Source organism: Tinamus guttatus, unplaced genomic scaffold (assembly GCF_059628265.1).
Source record: "Tinamus guttatus ecotype Peru unplaced genomic scaffold, ASM5962826v1 Tinamus_guttatus_pri_ptg000602l, whole genome shotgun sequence".
NCBI classification, from domain to species: domain Eukaryota; kingdom Metazoa; phylum Chordata; class Aves; order Tinamiformes; family Tinamidae; genus Tinamus; species Tinamus guttatus.
Window position 1 is genome coordinate 7372822 of NW_028289136.1, and position 22981 is coordinate 7395802.

The 22981-nt window shown below is 44.5% G+C and overlaps 1 protein-coding gene across 1 annotated transcript; it reads left to right on the top strand.

Annotated features, from left to right (window-relative positions):
* Positions 1-139: 139 nt before the first annotated feature.
* PPME1 (protein phosphatase methylesterase 1) lies at positions 140-22461 on the top strand. Its single transcript, XM_010221092.2, has 14 exons — positions 140-319; positions 9242-9335; positions 10933-11025; positions 13287-13344; positions 13875-13926; positions 15316-15470; positions 15923-16013; positions 16684-16749; positions 17402-17534; positions 18263-18392; positions 19087-19131; positions 20106-20170; positions 21241-21308; positions 22367-22461. Exons 1-14 carry the CDS (start codon positions 222-224, stop codon positions 22383-22385), a joined length of 1167 nt encoding a protein of 388 aa, XP_010219394.2. The 5' UTR covers positions 140-221; the 3' UTR covers positions 22386-22461.
* The last annotated feature ends 520 nt before the right edge of the window (positions 22462-22981 follow it).

Here is a 22981-nt window from a genome sequence, read left to right on the forward strand (position 1 = left end):
GGCAGGGCCCTCGCCGTTCAGCCCTACGGAGGCGCGGACTACATTTCCCAGTAGACCGCGCGATGGTGGCTTCCGGGGCTGGCGGCGGCGGACTGCGTTTCCTGTGGTGACTTCCGGCGGGGCGGAGGAGCCGGGCGGGGGTTGACGGCGGCGGCTGAAGTGGTGCTCGGCGGGGCTGGTTCAGGGGCCGTCGCTGTGTCCTTGAGCGCCGCTCCGCGCCTATGTCGGCCCTGGAGAAGCAGCTGCACCTGGGGCGCCTCCCGCCGCGGCCCCCTTTGCCCGGCGGCGGCGGCCAGTCCGGCTCCAAGATGCGCATGGGGTAGGTGGGGGAGGGGCTGGGGATGAGGAGGCTGAAGGGAGGGTCGTCGATGAGGAGATTATGGGGTAGAGCGGGCTCGCTGCGGGGAGTTGGTCGTTTGGGGAGGACCTGGTCCTTGGGAGGGGGAGCTGGTCTTTGGGAGGGTTTCTTGTTGAGGGTGTTGGGAGAGTGTCCTTTTTGGAGGGGTTTTGGGAGGTGGGCGCTGGGGGGATGCTCTTTGAGGGGGTTTTCTTTCTGGGATTTGGAGGTTGCTTGTTGGAAGTTTTTGGAGAGGGATTCTCATTGGGGAGATTGGGGGTGGGTACTTCCTCCCCAAATACTGGAAGATTTGGGGGTTGGGGGAGCTCCTTGCTGTACTTTTTTTGGTGGGGGGAAGGAGTGAATTTTGCTGTGAGGAGACAGCACCTCAGGGTTTGTGGTGCCATGTGTGGAGTGAGTTGAGTATGGGGGCTCTCTGCACTGGGGCTGTGCTCAGAGGGGCTTGGAAGTGCTTGTTGCTGGGGGCTTGGGGTGGGGGGCTCCTCAGTGCTGGGGCACGTGAGCCTGGGGCTGCCCCTTGCTTGGGAAAGAGGAAACCTGTTGCTGCAGAAGGGATCCTTGTGCCATTGAGGAGAAGGGAAGGGAAGTGCATGGAAGGTGCTGGGGTGGGCTGTGGCCTCCTGATGGGAAATGGGGTGTTTGGAGTTGGAGCAGGACTGGGTGTTCTCTGGGCCACCTTATTTTTGAAGCTCTGGAAGGGCTTTGCACCAACTCTAGCTTTCCCCTATTCGTCATATACACGTTCCTGAGACTCATCAGATAGGTGATGGCGTTTCGTTATGAAACTTTCTCCATGTCTTCCTCTTGAGAGCAGAGCTTGATAACGAAGAACATCTTTGGTCACCCTATTTCCCTTTTAGCAGCCCTTTTTTCCAAGTTCTTTTGCCATGTGTGCCTGAAGGAAGGAAGACGGTTTTTCGTTTGGGATGATCCAACACGAATAAGCAGAAGTCAAGGCTTTTTAAGCCGGAATGGGACCATCTTTGGAAAGCTGTGAGAGAAGGAGGTTGGCTAAAAGGTTTGCAGATAATTTCAGCAGTGTTTGGGGGGGAAGTAAAGAGGACTTGGACAAGAACCACCTTGGCAAAAGCTTTCCTAAAGAAAATGGGAGAAAATCCTATCCTCTGTGTTCGGTACCTGGTGTCTGCCAGCTCCAGGTGTGCTTTACACTACTGGCAATATGAAATGCTGTATTTAGAAGATAAAAATATCCTACAATTCCTACAGGAAATCTCCTTTGCCCTGATGCATGAAGTCAGATAACTAAGAGAAATACTGAAAAAGACAGCTACTCCATTGTGCTTGAAATAAAATATTTAGATATTTGCAGATATCTCTGTGTCATCTTAATGACAGCTTTTTCTCCTCTCCTTTAAAAATTTCTTTTGCATTAAACACTTTAAACTGTTTGGATAGATGCAATGTATTTGATATAGTTAGCATGTATACTAGTGCTATCAGATCTTCATCAAAGCCTTTTTAATGACAGTTCACTCAAACTAAGCTTCATTTACATGTTTAATGGCATGGCTTTAAGCCTAAGCAAAAAATCCCATATTTAAGGATTTGATTTGTGCTGTGGATTTAATTTGTGCCATTAGAACAAGTGTAGAAACGAGAAAGGAGCAATTTTGAATTACTTCTGGAGATTTTTTTTCTCTGTCCAGGAAAGCTGGGCTCCGTTTCCTGAGCTTATACTGAACCTTGGGCTTGTGAGCAAATCACTAACCCATGAGCTTTCCTGCACAGTTGTTTTCTTTGTGTAAGATTCAATGTATTTTACACTGTTTTTGTACGCTAAATTCAGGCAAACTCTATCTAATTCTACCCATAAAGCAGTGCCTACACCTATGGCATTATAAATCAATATCATGTCCTGTTGTTTCCTTGGCTACAGATGTTGCCACAATTTCATAATAAATTTAAAAACTTACAACGTTGGTGTTAAGGTGGCCTTAAAGAGGATGGAAATCAGTTTGCAGCTTGCCTCACTGCTGGTGTCAGCTTCTCTTAGGTGTTTCCTGAGGCAGGTGTCTCTACGGTGGTGAGGACTGAAATATCAAAAGAGAATTTCCTGCAGCATCAGCTGATCTACTGCAAAAATCTCCAAATCAGTAAGCTAAAGGAGCTGCTGCTGTTATTTTTTTTTCCCCTTAGGCTTCTAATTCTCTTTTTTTTTGCAAAATGTTGCTGCGCTGTGGGTGTCTTCTCTGTGTCAGTGTAGCAGTTTGTGAATATCCATTCTTTTGATAACTTTTATTAGTAAATTAGACTAGAAGCTAGTGAGCGCTAGGTTAATGAGGTGCTGACAAAGCCCCTGTGATGCTGCTTCCTTCACTACTTCATCACAGATGATCAATTAAATTTACTGTAAAGTACCTTTTAATTGATAGGAAACGTGATGTTATGGTTAAGGACCAGGAATTCCAATGTCCCTTCCCTTAGGAGGTGGTAATCGTGCTGTAGTTGCACGGTGCAGTTGTATTTTTCTTTAATTTCCTGCAACAACGTCAAGTTAACTCCCTTTATTGAGGATGTTCCTGCTGTTTTAGGTACTGTATGTCCAACTCGAGCAGCCTCTTCCCAAGAGATTTGAGAGTAAAATTGTTTCCTAGATTTCTCGATGTCGGTCTTCCAGCCCTTGCTTATGAGCTTTGTTAGTCCATAGACTAAATTCTTTTTCCTTGAACCTTTTTCCCTCTGAAGATTTCTCTTTCCTGCTGACCTTAAGAGGTCAGCTTTCCTTTTGGACATAGATACCCAAAAAGGGACAACGTTGCCCAAAACTGGACATCAAACCTCAGCAGAAGTTCATTCGTCGCGCAGTTTTTCTGTGCCTTTAGCGATAACTTCATCCATACAACCCAGGTGAATTTTTTTTTTTTTTTTTTTTTGGGCATGACTCTGTTCTTCCTTCCCCCACAAGTTGTTTTCTGCAGTTCAACAGTTACCACTTGCCCCCTGCCCACGATTGTGTCAATTTTTTTGTGTCTGAGCTGGGCTTATGGCTACCTTGGGAAGATGCAGTTTGTTCCATGGTGTGTGGGCGAAAGCAGCTCCTGAGAATCCCAAGGTGGAGCAGGGAATGTTGCTCTGGGCAAACCAAAAAATAATTTACTGCAGTGCTGAGATTCCTCGAGCTTTCCTGAGCTGGAAAGGCAGCGTAGAGTGACAGGACAACCCCGGTGAGGCAATAGGGATCCCAAATCTTTGATTCAAGCATAAAACCGGTATTAATATTTAAATGAAAACCGGAGAGCCGAATAGTTAAAATGGCTGCTGCAACATAGTTTTAACAGCCTTTTACAGTGCTACAAGATGTACGCTGAATTTGTTCATATTTCACAGCACTCTGCATTGATTTCTGCTACCTGGCGTCCCCTAAATTACAGCCCCCATCTGCAGCCTCGCGCATGTGCATGTGCTATTCCAGAAATATCCACTTTTGCCAGCGTAGCACTTGCTGCCTTTATTTGTGTTTAAGTGCTCTCTGACTGAATTGCTCAACTGGAGAGAGCAATGTTATTGAAATATTTTTTTTTCCCCTATTTTGAAGGAAGATGATGCCTCTTTTTGGCTTATGCTGTCCGCGAACGTCACACAAGGGAGAGGAACTCGAACAAAAAAGGGACATGTAAAATGAACTTTTAAGGAGCAAATCTGCCTGCAGTTGCCTTTGGAATGCACCAGCGTATATTGAGGCCTTCATGTGAATCACTCAGTTGCAAGGGAAATGAAATCAAACTTTATGGTCAAAATTCTCGAAGCAAATCAAATAATGGGATTTATAAAACTACTGGTGAAGCAGAAGGACCAAGAGCTATGGGAACAGCTCCTGACAGCTGTAACAGCTTGTGTGTGCAGACCTTTTAGTTTATATTTTAAATTGTTTGCTTGTGCAGCTAGCTTATTCAGGCTTGAGAATCCAAATTGGAATTGAAAATGAAGAAGAGTTTCCATTTCTGTTCTAATCCATGAAAAAACTTGTGTGTGATGGTCCTAAGATCTTTTTGTTATCCAAAAGGCTGTGATAGGATCTCATCCGTTTAATTCCATAGTGACAACTAATGACTTCCTTCTGAATCATTCATTCCCAAAACATTTTTTGTAAAGAAACTAATTATATTTTCAGTATATTAAAGGTAAACTTAAGAAAAAAAAAAGTTTTTGTCAATATTCAGACTTTTAAACTACAACTTGCCAGGCACGACAGTTCTCATGTATTAGCTTGTATTTGATATACCTTGGTGTGGCTCAAATATAGTACAAGAATTAAGCCTCTTGATTCTCATATGCTCAGTCCTATAATTGCTTAAATAGCTGTAAACATATTTTCTAGGTCATCAGGGAAACATATATGTTTAAAAATGGTTCTCGGTGTTTGGTACAACTTTCCTTTAAGGGGATAACTGGAAGAAAGGCCCTCTACAAACTGGTGAGCAGAAGGGGCTTTTAAATCCATCCACGTGGGCTCCTGTTGCTCCCTTGCAGCTTGTGCATGTTTTTGTTATGTGATGGAGAGAACAAGCTGCACAAAAGGGTAAAATTAGCTGCAGAGAATGCCCAGAATTTGTTTAGCGATTCTGCTTCAGATATGGTAGTTGGCTGGTTTTGAGCTGAAAGATCATTCTGAAAAATGTTATTTGGTTGGATCTGCTTCTGTTTCAGTCTGCTGGATGCTTTAAAAAAGCAGCAATTAGTCCTGTCCGTTTAAATATTTGGTCAGCAAAATGTGGCTTCAGCAAAGGAAGGTGCAAAATCACAGCTGCTGTTGACTGGGCAGGCTTTTCCTTTTGAGTGTGTGTTGATGCATCACTGGGAAGAAAAAAAAAAGAAGCAGCTTTAGAATAATAATAAGTTTAAGATACTATTTTTTCTCTTCAGAAAAAGGCCAAATTGTGCTCTAGTGCTTTAATTTTAGTGCTGTGCTGTGATTGCTTTATGTGGTTCAGACACCAGTGTTTCTTTAAGATCAGCCATTGCTCTGCCTGGTGCAGTCGCTAGGCATTTTGTGGAAAATAGTGTGGTGGTTCTTGCTCTTTCAGGGGCTTGGGATGAAATTAGAGGTCTCGGACTCTCCCGAATATTGCTTGGAGTATTTTGCTTTAAATTGCAATCTGCAAATATTTGCATCAGAGGTGACAATGGTTTTTAATTCCCAGGTTCTCTTCACTTTCTGCTCTAATTCCCCTGCAAAAGCAAGAGTTTCTGGTGGTTGTTCTTCTATATCTCATATATCTGACACAGAACTGCTAATGTTTCCTCTGGAGCTATTACCTCTTAATAAGCTGGATTTTTGAGGTATTTATTAATGCTTCTATCTCAAAGAGAGTGCAGTGTTCCCAGGGAAGGGCTCAGGGCCGATCCCATGAGTTCCTAGCACTCTGCTCTTCCTTCCTCTTCCTCAGGGATCTCTTTCAGCCCCTCACCCCAGCTCACTCCTGGCCTTGTTTTTAAATAGATCAGGCTCCATAAAGTCTTTCCTGCTTTCCAGCCTCAGTTATGTGATTCTCCCAATCTTCTCCAGTTGCCTCCTTGGAGAGAATTAGAATTGGGTGTTGCTGCTGGTGACAAGGAGGTTGTCGGAGCCAAAGACCCTCAGTGACAACTGAAACTGCTCCAGTTCCTCATTGCTATCGCTTGGGCTCGTGACATTAGTGTGCAAGTGTGAAGACTCATCCTCTCATTAGTAATTAGTTATCTGCGAGAAAACAAGGAGTTAGGAACAAACTTTCTACTCTCCTGACAAAAGGGAGTTCCCTGGTAAGTTCCTGTTGTTTTCCAGATTTATCTGTGGGAAAGGATACAACTAGAGGGAAGATATTTGCGCATCAAGTGGATTTATTCAGGACACTCAAACCAGAAAACCAGCTATAACAGGCTGGAAAAAAGTCGTAGCACTGAAATGCAGCATTTGAAAAGGCTAATGGAATTCGGTGTCACTAACTGCACATCTGAACTATATCACTCACAAAAGAGATTTTGAAATAATGTAGTTTTTTAAAACATAGGGCCAACTGCAATCAGGTAATGGATTGTAGTAAGTAATTTTCCAGACCCAAAGAAGAGAAATTCATCTGGATTGTGGGCAGTTTTTCTCTCCATCTCCAGGAAGACCCGGGAATGGCAGAGTGGGAGGATGCTGGGGCTGCCGTGGCTTCCAGACAGGACACGATCAAGAACATAGGACTTTTGGCCTGAAAAGTACGTGGCAAGGACAGTGTGATAGAGGATGATGCAATCTTTCATATTACAAAGAAGAGTAGGCAAACATTATCATATGGTGGGCTTTAAAGTGAGCAGGGATACTCCTTTATGCCCAAAACATAATTAAATTGTGGCGCTTGCTGTCACACATGCCATGAAAGCAGCCCTGCCTGGAACTGACTTGTATTTTGCGTGGATGGTTGATGGGAATTACCCTCCATTAGTGAAATGTGGTGCTGGGGACGCAGGAGATGCCTGTCCTGGTGACAGCGAGAAGGTTTCTTGTACTTTGGCACCTACCTGCAGCCTCACTGAGCTGCTACCTTGTGGTGACAGGTGACAAAGCTGATCAAAATTGGTATTAGCTGCTTTTTTTGGATCTTAATCTGCAGTGGGAGTGCCCTTTTTTGCCCCCAGCAGGATGTTACTTGGATGTCTTGGCAAATGTCTCTCTTCCTCGAATACTTGGACACCTGTGCAGGTACTTTGAGAGGTGAAGATTTGAGTGTGAGATATATATATATATATATGTATATGTATATATATATATTTCATATCTTCAAAAAATGAGATTAATCTGAGGGAGTGGAAGAGATGTATATTTTCTGGGTTTACATCTCATTTAATTGAAGCTTGACAAGAGCAGTACTGAAGTCTGGAATCCCCCAGCAGTGGATTTGGCACATTCAGGGAGTGGATGTTTTATGCTTCATATTCTAGAAGTGTTGCGGGGGGGATAGTTTTTCAATTTTGTAGAAATAAAACTACTTGCTGTTTTTTTTTTTTGTTTCTTTAAGGAAGCAGAAAAATCTGGCGAAATGTCTTCTGTCGAGCAGGTTTTCTTCTGCGAAGGTCTTGCACCCTCCACACCCATGTCTGCTTTTGGTACTCCATGCCTCCCCCAGAAGAATTAAAATGCAAAAAGCCTGTTAAAATGATGCACTGTTTCTCATGCTGTATGCCGGGCTTGAATCTAGGCTGATCCTGTCGCTGCCAAAATTAAGCACTACCCTTTTAGCCCTCCCGAGTGAATATAAGCCTGGGAAACAGATTTGGCATCAGCTGACTCATCAGGAAAATTCTGATTGCAGAAGCCTTTCATTAGCAATGGGGTGGGAAGAGAGGGCCCAGCTGCACCTTTTGATTGGAGTTTTTCTTTTTTAAATATATTGCTTTATCAACCAGGCGCCTTTAAAAGTCCTACATTATGTAATGTCCGGTATTCCACATTCACCCATGATTTATAGGGAGTTTTGTGTTCCCTGAGGTGCTAGATACAGCCAGCAATGAGCCTCACAGGACTGGCTAATTTAAGGCATCGTTGGATGCAGCGTGTCAGGAGATGCTGGGATGTTGGGAGATTGCAGCCGGAGTTAGTAGAGAGGGAATGAGTCTCCCTGCAGCTGAGGAGTGATTCATGTTTTGCAAATGTGCTCCTGGGAAAAGCAGGCCTGGGTTTATGGCCTCTGTTTGGGAATTATTCCTTGGATGCACAGAGCCCTGGCAGGAAGGTGCTGGCTTATCCCATGGGATGCTGTACCTGTCCACCGTGGAAACTTGGATTCCTTAGGTAGGAGAGGATAAGGATAATCCAGGGAGCTGTAGTCCATGGTCCTTATATTTATGAGGCAATATAAATTTGGAAACCTAGACTGAAATTGCTTGATCCTTTACTTCTCCCCTGTCCTTCCAGTGCCCTATACAGAGTTTTAATACTAGAACTTGTTTACAAATGTGTGCAAGTTTTAATCATTGCAGTGGATTCCAGGACATCTGAGCTGTAATTAAAACTTAGCGCCGTTAACTTCAAGTATGACAGATTTAATTTATTCTGCTCTTTCTAAGCAGGAACCCTCAGGAAACCTCAGTTTAATTTTCTCTGCATGGTTTCTCTGTCAACCACCCGATGATGGGGGCAGTTTGCTTTTCTTCTGGGGTGATAACTCTTACGGAAATTAGATGCCACTAAAAGAGGAAGTTTCTAGGAAAGCTGTAATCTCACGAGCGCTCTTTTTTGTTCCCCATATGATGCTAATTTTTGAATATCCTCTTCTAGATTAGTAGTAACCTTCAGTAAACAGCTGATGCTTTGCTTTTCCAGTGAGTGGTCTCAAGGTGACTTCTGAGAGGGATGTGTTTCATTCAAATTGTGATTCATGGGCTGAGTCATGAATTTAGGATGAGTTCCTGCATTCCAGACACGGAAATGCTCCCGGTCATGTCGACTTTCAGGATAGTCCAGGGCTATTAAATAACAAGATTCCACCTCTGGGTTTGTGGCCTTTGTGTGGTTTGTGGATCGCTGCAAGTTGGAGGGTTTTACTGGAACACGTTGCTGTGTGTGCGCCCTATTCTGCTTTTTCCTTGGTATTTTTTTATGGGAAAACATTCTCTTGGTACCTGCACTGCTTTTCCTGTGCATCTCTATGATGCCCCTAATAAGAACCACACTAGAAAACAGAACAGGGAGGATGTTGTCTTGCTCAATGTGAAGTTCCTAAATTGTAAAGTTGCTAAATCCAGGGGGAATTTCCCCTGCGTGTCACCCGCATTCAGTCCTAAACAATTTTATAGCACTGCCACATTGTGCTAAACGCGTGCAGTGACCACCATATGTCAATTTAAATGAAAGACTTTAAAATACCTCTATTTTATTGCAACCTTTTTGTCTTGCAGCCCGGGAAGAAAGCGTGATTTTTCGCCCGTGCTTTGGAGCCAGTATTTTGAAGCTATGGAGGATGTTGTGGTAGAAAATGAAACCGGCAAGGATATATCCTTTTTTTAATCCAGATTGAATTACCTTGTTCTCAGTGACTGAGGTGGTATCTTTTGAGTTTGTTAGGGTTTGCTTCACCTCTTCCATGGATTTCTTCTCCTCCTACCTTCCCTTTCCTATTTTTTTTCTTTCCATGGATGAATTTTGGTGACCAAAGCTGTAGCTGCTAAGCTGACGCTTAAGGTGCCATAGAAGACAACGATATCTGGTAAAGTTGATTCCTGTCACTGCTTTCTTTATTAAATATCTATTTAAGCAAATGCTACCAACAGCAGAATAGTACAGGAAAAAAAAAATCTGTAGTTCATGTTGCTTAAACCAAATGGAGCCCATGGATCACGGATGGAGAAGCAGGATGCAGTTTCTGGCTCACTTGGTCATCTCTCCCTGTTTGAACTTTGCTAAACAGCTTCGTACCTCGGTTTTAATTCCCTGACCTGCGTAAATGTCTCCAAAGCTTTTCCTGGAGCGCCTTGCAGACATGCAAAGGAGCAGTTGTAAAAACTCTTGCCATGCTTAATTGCCAAGCGAAGCAGTTTTTCCTGTTTAAATTGCACAACCTTGTCGTTTACATGGCTGTGTGGTTTCAAGCATGCACATCCTAACTTGGCCATTAAGAAAAGCAAATTTCAAACTATTTCTTCGCTGCCAAATTTGATTAATTATTTTTTCCAATGCCAATAGCCTGCATTGCTTTAAAATGAGCAAAATTTGCTCTCCTGGTTGTTTTGCTCAGCTTGCCATTATTTTCTGCTCTCAGCAACTGTGCTTGTTCAATTGATCCCGTGAATTTTTCATGATTTGCACCTTGTCTGACGTTGTAACCTGTCACACACCCCTATGAGGCTTCATAAATAATGACATAAAAAGCATAAATGGGCCTTTTTGGATAGTTTTTCCAGCTTGAATATTTGGATTCAGAGGAACATGCTTGTCTGTAGATGAAAGGAGAGTCCATTTTCTAAAGAGATTTTAAGATTACAGATTATAAGATTACAGCACTCCAAGAACACAACGAGAACAGTGGAGCAGGGGGTAACCTGTGGGAAAGGAACACTGATATCATGACTCCCTGTTCTTTGCTGTCCCCTAAGTGACACTTTAGTGATAGTTTAACTCAGTTTTCCATGTCCCATTACTGTGAGGCAACATCATGTACCTTAGTCAAACTTCTTACCCCAGAAAACAATTGTATTGTCCTAAAAAATCCTAGTTTCAGGTTTGTCTGATATGTTTTATCAGATGTGACAGGAAAACAGCGGTGAATCAAAATGGTGTAATTTGAAGTGTGTGCTCACACTGTGCTGATTTTCCTCTTGGTCATCGGATTCCCTTTTGTGCACACAGAGAAAAGGGTGCAGGCAGATGGTGTACAGGAGGAGGAGGAGACCTGGGTGGCAGGAAGATAAACTTTGAAGCTAAAGCATGTTCAGTTTGGCTCAGCTTGTGCCTACTGCTTGATCCGAGGCAGAAACGAGGCCTTTAGGCAGGAGCAGAAGTGAAATACTGTTGAGCATGTTGGAGACTCCACAGTACATTAAACTCAAAAACTTGTTTCAGATAACTTGGAGATGTCCTTAACTGTTCATACACTTTTCGAATTTACAAAAGCGGATCGGAGGGGCCTGTCTTGCTGCTGTTACATGGGGGAGGCCATTCTGCTCTTTCCTGGGCTGTGTTTACTGTAAGTAAGCTGCTGATGTATAGATTTATATGCTGACATATATTTTCTCAAGCATGTAAGACAAATAACCATTCAACCCCGCTAAGCAGGGGGGAAAAAAAGCCAATCCAGAAGACTCTGTATCCTCTAATTTCCTGGTGCCCACCTGACTCAAATCTACAGATTTCACTCTCAGTGCATATATTAAATAGGCAAAGCACATCCAAAGGTTTATTATCTAGGCTTTAATTAGCAACAGCATCCACAACTACATCTGCCACGTCCCCTTTATGCTTTAATGACACGTCACAACGTTACCCATCGCAGTATATCCTTATTTTTGCCAGCCTGCTTTGCCATGACTCCTGGTGAAGGTTCAGTGTCTCTATCTCATCACAACAGCATCATTCCCTGTTTGGGGCCTTGTTTGACTACCCCCGAGATCTCGTTTGCTGCTTAAGCAGCTCCCAGAAACATGAAGGGATGGAGTGTCAATAGGAACAAGTGGACTGACCAAACCCGTTTTTTGACCAAACGCTCCTCTGCTACAGAAAAATAAAAAGAAGGAATGAGGGAACAAAACGGTATTAGAGGATTGCGAGTAAAATGAAAGTACTTGCAGCAAGTGCTGTAATTTTGGTACTGAATTGTAGTTTGGCCCCTAACTTGGTTAATTTGTGCATGTAATTTAGCTTAGCCAGAAACAGCCGCAGGACTCCTGGGAGTGCTGAAACTTGTCTTATGTCTCTGGCTTACTAAATTCTGGCATTAATTGCTTGTAGATGGTTAGTCGTCAAAATGATCGGATCCTTTTTCCTCTGCTCATCTTGTATTTATTGTTACAGTTTATTTAGTGCCTGAAATAGCTATAGGAAAGGTCACTGCTTTTAATTAGACAGGGGCAAGCACGTGAAGTCACGTTTCCCTGAGTTAAATGAGGAGCTTTTTGCAAGACCCTCCCACCTTCTCTAGAAATCTAGTCCTAAAAGCAAAACCAATACTGTTTTTACACTTCAGCATCTGGACATAATTTATTGAATATGAAGTGACTGCAGTTATAACACTGGACCTTACAGGTGCTGCCTTTTTATACTGCTGTGGGTAATTAGCAAAGTTAAATCCTATATGAGTTTCCTGTACAGGATTCACCTGGATTGGTGTCTTGCACCTGGCTCTGCCTGTGGGGAAAAGTGCAGCAATTGGCTCATCTCTGTGTCTAGCTGGTGTCAAATTATTTCTTGGGTCTGCTTTGCAATGAAAGTTTGTTCCAAGCAGTCGAGTGGCAACGGCTTGGGGAATCAGAGCTTAAAAATATATATATAAACTCAAATGGGAAAGCGTTGAGAATAAGCTCCTTCAAGACTTTAGCAGCTCTTAAAATATTAACTTCTGGATTCAGAGGCTGGAATAGCAACAACTGTGCTTGTCTAGGAGCTGAATAGCTGAAGAACCAAAACACGAGCCATTTTCTGTGGGTGATTTCAGATCTCTGCCAATAATGTAGGTGTTTCTATTAAGAATCTCTCAACAAATTCCCCCCTTCGTGCAGGGCCATTATTTAAATAATCGATGCTTCCCTGGCATCGGTTATAAATGATGAAAAAGTCTTCCCTTTGACAGAGAAAAAAATGCCATTTAATCAGTGCGATGCCCGAAATAACTTACACAAATAAAGAGGCATGGCTGTGCACCAGCCTTGTGCTGCTTTAAAAATATTGCTCTTTTGGTCCCCTCCTTCCGCTCTATCGGTGAATTTTGTGCATTTGGACATTACTGTAAAATCCTGCTCCTGGCGAGCGAATGGGCTGTGTGCTGCAAGGCAGCTGCTCCCTCCTCGTGTGTGCTCCAGAGCCAGGGCTAATTTGGGAACCTGGGGGCTTGGGGAAAGGGGGGACATGCAGCAGGCAGGCGCTTTGGTTTTCCAAGGTGCTCCAGAGCTTGGATCCATTTCCCTAGGAAGCATTTGTGAGGTGGCCCTGTGAGATAAATATCCGTGGAAGTGGAGTAAACGATGGTAGAAAGGATGGAGCTTTAGTTAATTATAAGTAGGTGACTATAGGCATAGCTTATACGGAACATCCTGCTTTCCACAAGGAATATCTTGCTATTCCACAAGGATGGACCTTGTGCTATCCAAGTTCACCCTGCCCTGTTGGCAGGGGAGGCTCTTGTTTTACACCATCCTAGTGTTCAGTGGTGTTTAGGGCAGGCTTGATGTCACTAACCCTTTTGTAGACATGTGTGACCCTTTGCAAATTAATTCTGTTTTTCCCTTCTTGCAGTCTGCAATCATTAACAGGATTCAATGCAGGATTGTGGCATTAGATCTCCGAGGCCATGGTAAGTAATAACATTTAATATCATGTAAGTATATTTATACATATATACATATATTTGCAATTGAATCCAAGGAGGTGTAATGAATCCCTCCAAAAATGGCTCAGTTCAGAGGCTACAAAATCAAAACGTGGATGGAGAAGTGGCTTCTAGATCTCCACAACTCTCAAACTTCACGTCAGAGAAGCAGAGATTCCTTGTGCTTTTGCACGAGGCTGTGGCCTTCATCCTTCCTACACATGGAAGCAGCCCCTCCTTCATGTTGCAGTCTATAGGCAGCCTCTGCCATAGAAATAGAGGTGCTGCTCAGTTTTAAGATACACTCCAAATGTGCAATGGACCCATGGAGTGTTTCTTGCCCCCTAAGTTACAATGTGATACAGTATCAACTGCTTCCATAATTCTGGGTGCCTTAATTATTCATATTAAGGGAAATAGGTTTTTCCTCGGTGACTGTGCCAAATGCAAGTCCTGAGGGCTCTGGAAGTTCTCAGCTTCATTATGTAAACTTAACTTTTCTTTTTAATTTTCAGGAGAGACAAAAGTTAGGAATCCTGAAGATCTTTCTGCAGAAACTATGTCAAAGTAAGGAAACCTGTGCTCTCTCCTCAGTATTTTTCTTTTCACAAATCCTTGGTTTGTTTTCTTGGCTGAATTAGTGTGCTCCTCTTGACTGAAATGCTGGAGGATGTGCAGCCCCATGTGAGCAGCTGGGAGATGGTTTAATTTCACATGCTTCTGGTAGCTGCCTATTGCTTTCCTTCTATTTGGGGATGGTTTGAAATTTTACTGGAAATTAGATCTCAACACAGCAAGTCTGAACTGGTTCTGTAGATGCCCTCAGGCTTAAACCCAGTTTAAAAATCAATAGTTTTATTGCAGTGAACACTTTAAACTAGCAATACTCTAAAACTTGTCCTTGAAATTTTCTAATACATGGAAGAGATTTCCTCAGACATAACTGACTTGGACGTTTTTGAGTTAAAATCCCCATTTTGGCTCTTCTTTTGCTCCTTGAGTGCACATGGAAAGCGTGCTCACCTTGACAGGGGGGCATCCCCAAAACAGGGGTCACAGATGGAGCTTCCAGGCGTGTGGAGAGCTGCCTTTTGGGCCTGTAATGATCTGCTTTGGGAAGCAAATCCGCCTCTGGACAAGCAAAGCAAACACACCCTGCTAATCCCATCAGATCATGCCCACATTTAGCACAAAGAGACTCTCTCCTGTGAACAATCAAGTCACCAAGGGCTCTGTAACCTTCCTAGGAACAAATCCACGGCGTTTGTTGTGGGGAGGCCATGTGTGAAATGAAGTCTGACTTCCGTTCTGTCCCTTATTGCTCCTGCCTGCAGCCTGGTGGCCCCTCATGTGCTCGTGTCCTGAGGAGGAGCCCTGTGGAATAATTAGTGTTTTTCTTCTTTGTAAGATCTGGAGCAGCACTAACATGGGTGAAAACAAGTTGCCTTTTGTTCTTAAACCGTCCTGTCCTCTGAGCAATGAGCCTCAAAGTTATTCCCATTCAGCCTCGATGCTAGAGCATTAAATTATGGCTGTTTTTCAGATTTTTATTAAATCTTGGTGTAATTTTCTCTTTGGCAGAGCAAACAAGCTGGTCAGCCTTCCTTTGGGCTTCTTTATCATGTACTAGGTACAGTAGTGCTCAGGTTTCCAGCTCCTGTGACTTTTTTTTCCTCAAAACAGCCAGTTTTGATGCCTTTGAGTCTCTCTCAAACTACTGTTGACTTCAGCAGAGTTCAGGCCTTAGCTCTGCTGTTATTTGGGGTTTTTATGTGAGTTGAGTAAGGCAACATTCACATTTTGCAGCAACAACCTGAGCATAAAGGCCTGGAGGTAGGTTCCTCATGGAAAAATCCAGGGAAATTGCTCCCTGCCCCGTCGTAGCTGCGCTTAGAGAGCCCGAATCTTTCCGATCTGTGTTTTTTCTCCTCCTGTGTTGCCAACCCTCCTCGGCAGAGACGTGGGCAGCGTGGTGGAGGCTCTGTACGGGGACCTGCCGCCGCCGGTCATGCTCATCGGGCACAGCATGGGGGGAGCCATCGCGGTGCACACGGCCGCCGCCAAGCTCGTGCCGAGTTTGCTGGGGCTCTGCATGATCGACGTGGTGGAAGGTGAGTGTGGGAACCCCCGCGTGCCGCCGGCCTCCCCATCGATCCTCTCTGAACCTCTCCAAGCACATTTTGGCTTGGTGGTTGAACCAATGCCAGTTTCCTCCTCTTAACACATTACCTGCATAAAATACTCTTGCTGCTGTGATCTCTCCTTTTGTTTATCCCTGGTGGGCTCTCCCATTTGCTTGTTTTCCCACTTTTTTTGAATAATGCGTGGTGCTGATGAGTGTTTGCTGGTATTTTTTTAAACTACCTGAATATTTTACTAGTTCAAATATGAATCCTGTAGGATAGGAGCACTAGAAGGCTTGGGGCTGTGCTCAACTTCCTTAAATCCCCAGTTGAGCCTCAGCTGTGTCTCGGGTTATTCCCTGGTAGCCAGTCCCCTTTAAATTGACAAGGCAATTTATTAGATGCCATAAAGTAAAACTAATTATTATTGATTTATTTAGGTACAGCCATGGATGCACTGAACAGCATGCAGAATTTCTTAAGGAGTCGTCCCAAAACATTCAAGTCTCTTGAGAATGCAATTGAGTGGAGGTAACACAGGGCTTTGGTGCTCCCAAAACCTTTTTAGCTTGACTCTTGAGGGAAAACAAGGTTTAAATGATTTTTGTCTGTTCTCTCCCTGCTCACTTCACCAATTATCACCAGAGGTCTCAAGGATAATTAATTTTCTGGGAATGCTGGCTAGGAAATGGAGAAGGATCCACTAAGAGGGAGTTTTGCTGGTGTGAATGTAAATGTCCCAGCTGTTTGGATCAGTTTGTGGTTCTTCTGCATCTGCAAGAAATGGGACTTGTGAATTCCCTGCTTATACCTTGGGCAGCTGAGTTTGAAAAGAAAGGGCTTTTGTGGTTAGGTTTGCAGACTGGAGAGCAGAAAGCTGGTTCTGTTCCTAAATACCAACATGGTTTCTCCCCTATTCCTGCCTCTACAAAGAAGCAGGTCTCACTATCTGACTTTCTGCCCATCAACACTTCTCCCCTGTAATGAAACACTCAGGAGGATTCAAACAAGTCAGCAACGTAGCTCGAGCCACGTGTCTATATTCAGAGTAACTTCTGCAAACAGATAATTTGGGGATGGCTTGGGGAAATTGTGATCTGTAAAGGGCTTTTTGCTCTTATTTCTGCACTTGCTAATTACTTATGAACACACCTATAACTTCTGCTTTATAACTATTTCTGCCTTTATTTTTTTTTTCCAGTGTAAAAAGCGGACAAATAAGAAATCTTGAATCTGCAAGAGTTTCTATGGTCGGTCAAGTCAAAGAGTAGGTTGTTTTTCCTTTGAGCTGTTCTTCAGTCTTCTTGTGTGTTCTGCAGTATGACAAATCGTGAATATGACAAAACAGGGATGTGCTTGAAAGTGAAAAATTATTTGAGCAAACCCAAATGTGCTCCTATTTGAACACAGCCAATACCCACAGTGGCACTGAGGCCAGTCATGGCACTTGGAGAAAACCCAGCCAGAATTTCCTGGGACAGAGGACTCTACCAAAGAGCCCTATTTTAAAAAATTACCTGCTGTTGCTTGTGTGTTCCTTGGTTTGGCTGCCTTTTTGTGTGTGTTAGGGAAATAGATATTATTCAGGAATGTTGGTTTTCTGGGTGTAATATCTTTCACTTATGAGGAATTAGTTAATTGTCTGTTGCACATTTAGAAGTGGTCCAAGGGAGTTTGTGGGGGGAAGCTGTGGCGTTTTTGACCTCCTCCTTCTCTTTTAAGTAGCCATTTGCACTCGTGTTTGCCCTGGGCTACGTTTGCTCCATGGTCGCTCAGTCCTGTCCACATCTTCCATGCACAGCCCCTTTTATGCTCAGAGGGATTTTTCTGAGCCAATGCCTGAGAAATTGCTGAGGGCTCGAGGTTAAAACACGTTTCTATTTGAGGGAAGGAATCATTTTCTAGTTTTATTTCCACAGGTGTGAAGGGGCTGCCAGTCCCGAAGGTCCTAAAGCCATAGTGGAAGGCATTATTGAAGAGGAAGAGGAGGAGGAGGAAGACGGTGAAGGGGGAGGCTCTGTCAACAAAAGGAAGAAGGAAGATGACACAGAGGTAGGGAGTTTCTTGCTGTGTTTTCAATACATTTGTGTCTTTCCACGGAGCTCCCCTACAAGAAAACTAGTAGCAGCTACCCAGGTCGTATCAGTGTAAATGGGAGCAACTCCAGCAACCTAAACTTTAAGCTGGGGCTCCTGTTTTTTTCTTGGTCCCACTCTGCTGATTCCATCTTGATCAAGTGTGTGTTAGCATGTGTGTTTAATTTTCATTTTTTTTTCAAATATTTACTGCTGTGGTGGCCTGAAATGGGGCTTCTGTGCTGAGCAAAGAATGCTCTTTTCTGAGCTTGCTGCTGGTTTTACTCGTTAGCGAGACTTATTAGCATTCAGGAGGTCGTGTAGCCAGTTGCTGCCTAGGAATCCCAAATCCTCAAGGGCAGCAGTCGTGGCCAACTTGGCACCTTGTGCTTCGGTGTTGTCCAGGTCTCATGGAGAGCCGGGTCTGGAGGCTCGTGCGTAGCCAGAAAACTCCGTGCTGGTAAAGGGAGGCAAATGGAGAGCCCTGAAAACTGCAGGGCTGGGGTAGCTGCTGCTGCCTTTTCTGCTCCACGCTCTGCTGTGGTGTGGAGAGAAATTTAGGAGCAAGAGGGATTGCCTGCTGGGAGTGCAATCCACCAGAGGGAGTCAGCATTTCTTCAGATGCTCTTTGAAGTTGCACCACGAGCTCCTTTTGCTCCAGCCCTTCTGCTGATCCCTAATCCGAGCTCTTCCTCTCCCCTGCAGACGAAGAAGGAGCACCTGTACACGTGGCGAATTGAGCTGGCGAAAACAGAGAAGTACTGGGATGGCTGGTTCAGGGGCTTATCCAACCTCTTCCTCAGCTGCCCCACTCCCAAGCTGCTGCTTTTAGCTGGTAGGTAGCTGCAGTTTGAAGTTCAGTGTCTCTTTACTTCAGAGCATTTTACTTTAGAGAGTAGGCTTGGTGTTTGGCTAATATTTTGTTCAGACACTAGCAGATGATCTCTTCTATCCTGATTTTTTTTCTATGCATCTTGAATTGCTATAAGCCACTTGATTTGGTTTTCCATGCAGCTCTGTAATTAGATTGGAGCCTCTAATATCAAAATAGCACATAGCTCCATTCTGCATTTTGCTGCTGTTGGGCAGATATTTCTGTTTTTGCTGTGTGACTGAGATGATGCTGGATAAACAGGGCCCTTTCAAACTACCCTTCAGCCCCTACTGCTATGATCCTTTCCTACAAGTGAGGCCTGTTTTTAGACTTGCACCCAAAAGTCAAAATCCTCAGTGTTTTACAGCCAGTTTTAGGCCCTTTTTGTGCCCTGAGATGAAATTCAGAGCCTAGCCAAGCTGGACACCCTTTTCAATTGCAGGGAGAGATGTGTTTTCACATGTTTGGCTAGGATCTTTCCTGTCACTTCACCCTCATGAAGTGCAGCAGGGAAGCATCCTAGCAGCTCTCACAGATGTTGTCCCTTTTGCCTTTTTCACACCAAATGTCTCTTTCAAAACCTCTAAGAAAGCTCTGTTTAGACGGTCGTGTTTTCTCTGGCTTTCCACCAATACCTCTGTTTATTTGAATGTAGGTGTCGACAGGCTGGATAAAGATCTAACAATTGGACAGATGCAAGGTAAATATTTAATATTGTTACTCTAATGCTCTTTTGGGATGGTAACTTGTTGCCGTGAACGAGGGCGAGCTGGGATAGTGTAACCAGGTGCAGGCTGCGCTGAAACAAATGTGCACTAAAGAATGTGGGCAATTCCAAAGCGATTCCCGACTGTCTGTGGTTGCAGAAGAAGTGGAAAAGTTGAGAAGGGGAAGGTCTAATTAGCACTTGTGCAGGGCCGTTGCCATGGATTTTGTTCAGTCTAGCGGTAAATGTTTCCAGGAATGGGGCTGCCGCACTTATCTTGGGCAATTGGAATGATTGGGAGGATTTTTGTAACCTCCTTTTTCCTTTTTTTTTTTTTTTTTTTTTTTCTTTTTTGTAATGTCGTTGCTGTTGCTCCCCGCTAGAACATTTGGGAGCCTCCAAAACCATCTGGTCTCCTTTTATTTCTGGCAGGCCTCAAATAAGGATTAACATCTCCATGGATTCATTTTTTCCTTCTAGTCCCAGCTTCCTAAATTTCCAGAGGCAGTCAGTACCGGAAAGTAATATGGATAGCAGGATAGGTATCATGTTAAGGTAGATCTGATAGCAGGCTTGACTCTGCAAGACGGGCTCACCTCTGGCAAGAGGCTCTAAAACGTTTTGCTTCATTTTTGGCTCCCAGGGACCTGCTCTAAGTACGACGGGGGATGATGAGTTAAGCAGGCGGTGCTTTTTCCTGGAATCATCCACTGTGTGTATTGCAGGCTTGAAATCGCTCTGCATTCCTTGATCCTTCCTCACCCGGATGAGTGTAGGGAGGTCTGTCTGTAAAGAACGAGATCCTTTTCGGAAGAGCTCATAAATTCAGAGTGTTTTTAAGACACCAGCCTCTTTAGTCCTATTAGAGTAGGTGTCCCCTGTGTTGACAAGAATCATCTGCCTAAAATATTGCTGGTAGAAATTAAGATTGCTTAAAAAGCAGCTCTGATGGCTCTCTTCATCTGCAGGCAAGTTTCAGATGCAAGTCCTGCCGCAGTGCGGCCACGCGGTCCACGAAGATGCTCCAGACAAGGTGAGCTCCCCTGCGGGGCTGGGCAGCTCATGATTCCACAGGATGGGCCCCTTGGATGTATATTTTAAGGCACTAGGATTGCCATACGTCCATAGAATCAAGTTTCTGTTTCCACTGCTCGCGTGCAGAAGAGGCCTCTTGCTTCCCGTGCAGCAAAGGGTTGTATTTCAGCACCGCTTTGACAATATCCCTGGCTGTTCTCCAAGCAGCTTGGGTTAAATCACATTCTTTAAGCTAGCTTGAAGGCCTGGGCTGAGAGGCAACGTGCCTTGTAACTGGAGCCACGTGGCTACGTGTCCTAGGCTACGGATTTAACTCTGAGGCTGCTGGGGATGTAGCTGTTATCAGCCTGTGCCCTGACTCATCCTCCCTGCCTTTTCCCTGCACATTTTCCCCTCCCGCTAGTGTTAAGCTGCAGCTCCCGGGGCTGCTCTGGGTTTTGCTGAGTTGGGCGGCTCACATTTTCCAAATGGGAAACAAATGGGACTGGAGCAACGTGCAGCCCGAGCGGGGCTCGCTGCGCGTCTGCAGAGAAGCAGGAATGTGGAACAGCCACTGTGGAGCCTGGAAGCTCCTGGTTTTAAAGCTTGTCCTGCATGGACTGCCACAAACGTAAAACTCTCTGTTTTCCATTGCCAGTTTGAAACAGGGGCTGTTATCTCAAGACAGTGAGCACCTAAATTATTTTTCCTTATAATATAAATAAGTAGTGTTACTACTGTCAGATTCTTTATAAGAATCACTTAATGATTCACTCTGACCTTTTTTACCTACTAAATTCAGGCATTATTTTAAAATCACTGCAAGAGGTGACAAAAAAAGAGTTTTGCCAGTTCTTGATTGTGTGATGAGTGTCAGAGTAAAGGTGGGAGCAGGTAACTACCTTATGGTACTGCCAGATAGAGGTTCTAGTTGAAGGGAACAATTTAATGTAAAAGTTAAAAAGGCAGTTTGAAGTCTATAAAAGGGGTCTTGAGCAGTAGAAGTGCTGCAATTGCTGCAGCTTTTGATAACTGAGGGGATTTCTTGCCGTCTTCACGTCCCTTTAAAATTCCCCCCGACTTTGCCAGGTCGCGGAAGCTGTCGCGACGTTCCTGATCCGTCACAGGTTTACAGAGCCCATCGGTGGATTCCAGTGGTGAGTGCCCTGGTGCTCCAGCCGAGCAGCCCTTGAAAGGAGCTGTTGCTTTCGCCGGGTGTTTGTGGCTCTTGGGGTGGGAGGTAGCTGGGACTTCTGGCACCGTGCTGAAAGCAGCATATAAACAAGCAGCTTGAAGTCCCAGCCTGCACCGTGGGTGATATTTGTGCTCAGTCTAAACCTTTTGTGTGTTGTATTCATAAAATTCCCTCATTTGGAAGGATGGAGAGAAGCAGGTTATACCTAGCTGATTCCCTTCTTTATAACCTCCCAGAAGGCAAAACTAGTGTTTAACTGAGTTAACTGTTGGAAGCAATTTGCACCTTAGGCAAAGAAACAGTGATGAAGTTAGAAGGACAAAGCCGTGCGCTTCATCTTGCACCTATATCCTTCTGTCCTGTGTTTTCTTACCAGAATGACCACAGAAGCCAGGCCTCTGCAGTCAGCCACACAGCAGCAGCGAGAGTAGGTGGTGAGTGATAGAGATAGAAGGCTAAAAAGGTTCCAAAATAGCTCCAATAGTTCCAAATAGTTCCAAAATTAGCTCCTAGAAGGGATATTGCTGAGTGAGCTCTTCTTTTCCCCCCACTTTCTCTTGTGTCCTTGGGGATGAAGCAGTAGCAGTGTCAGGAGTGCGTATTTTAACTCCAATGAAAGGATATAGAGTAGGAAGATGTGGGAATGAAGAGAGGGAGAAGACCAAAGGACTCCACTGCATCAAAGTTTCAAATCCCACTAGGTATTTGGCAACCTGGGCTAGTGCTGCGGGGCTTCAAAGACAACTAAGGTTATTGCTTCTGCTGTTGTGGTTGCAGCAACAGCAGCTTTGAAGCAGGAGGGAGTGAGTTGGCTTGCAAGTCTTATTGTGTGATATAAAAACCTGTGTGTGTGTCTCACAACTTAAGGTTCACCTGAACCTGCGTGACAGCTTTGTTTTTGTTGTTGACCTAGGTTTATGGCACCTTAGAGCTAGTTATTACTCAGAGTCAGATATTTGCAGAGAAGCCTTGGATTTTCACGCGTGACGCTTTCTCCTCTCTTTTCTTTCCCCCTCCTAGTGTGTTTCCTGCTTGTTAATACCCTGGTGTTCTGGTTAATACCCTGGTGTTCTTCAGCACTGAGTCCCGTTGTAAATAAACTGCACCAGAGGCCACTGTGATGTATCCATCTCCTTTCATCTCTCCAGTTCAGCAGCGATGAGAAGTTGGTGTGAGGTTCATCCCCTAGAACTAGTTCTCCAGGACGTGTCCATGGTTAGGGGCTTCCTGGCAGGGAAGCAGCCTCTGCTGAAGACCGTGCCAAGCTCTCCAGGAGCAGGATCCTCTCTGCTGCCTCAAGGAAAGGTCTCCTGAAATCCCAATCATTCCGAGCTCCGTGAATCCTCAGGCTTTCTCGGACCCAACTGCAAGGGGGCTGTTGGCAGCCCAGATCCATGGAGGGCATTGCAGCAAATCCAAAGGCTTTGGGATTGCTCCACGGAATCGTCTCTGAAACATCCCTTAGGTTTGTTTCTTATCTCTCTTTTCCCCCAAAACAGACAAGGAATCGGCCTCAGTGGGAGCTCCGGGCCCGTCTCACCTGGAGGAGCCTCCGCGCTGCTTCCCCCTTCCAACTTGGGCAGCAACGTGGAACAAAAAGGTGGAAAGGGGGGACCACGAGCTCCTTTCCAGCGG

Excerpts from the sequence above, each read along its gene's own strand:
- PPME1 (XM_010221092.2), top strand. The coding sequence starts at position 222 with ATGTCGGCCCTGGAGAAGCAGCTGCACCTGGGGCGCCTCCCGCCGCGG. Across the intron at positions 13,927-15,315 it reads TCTGCAGAAACTATGTCAAA|AGACGTGGGCAGCGTGGTGG; the intron begins GTAAGGAAACCT and ends CCTCCTCGGCAG. Across the intron at positions 20,171-21,240 it reads ACGAAGATGCTCCAGACAAG|GTCGCGGAAGCTGTCGCGAC; the intron begins GTGAGCTCCCCT and ends CGACTTTGCCAG.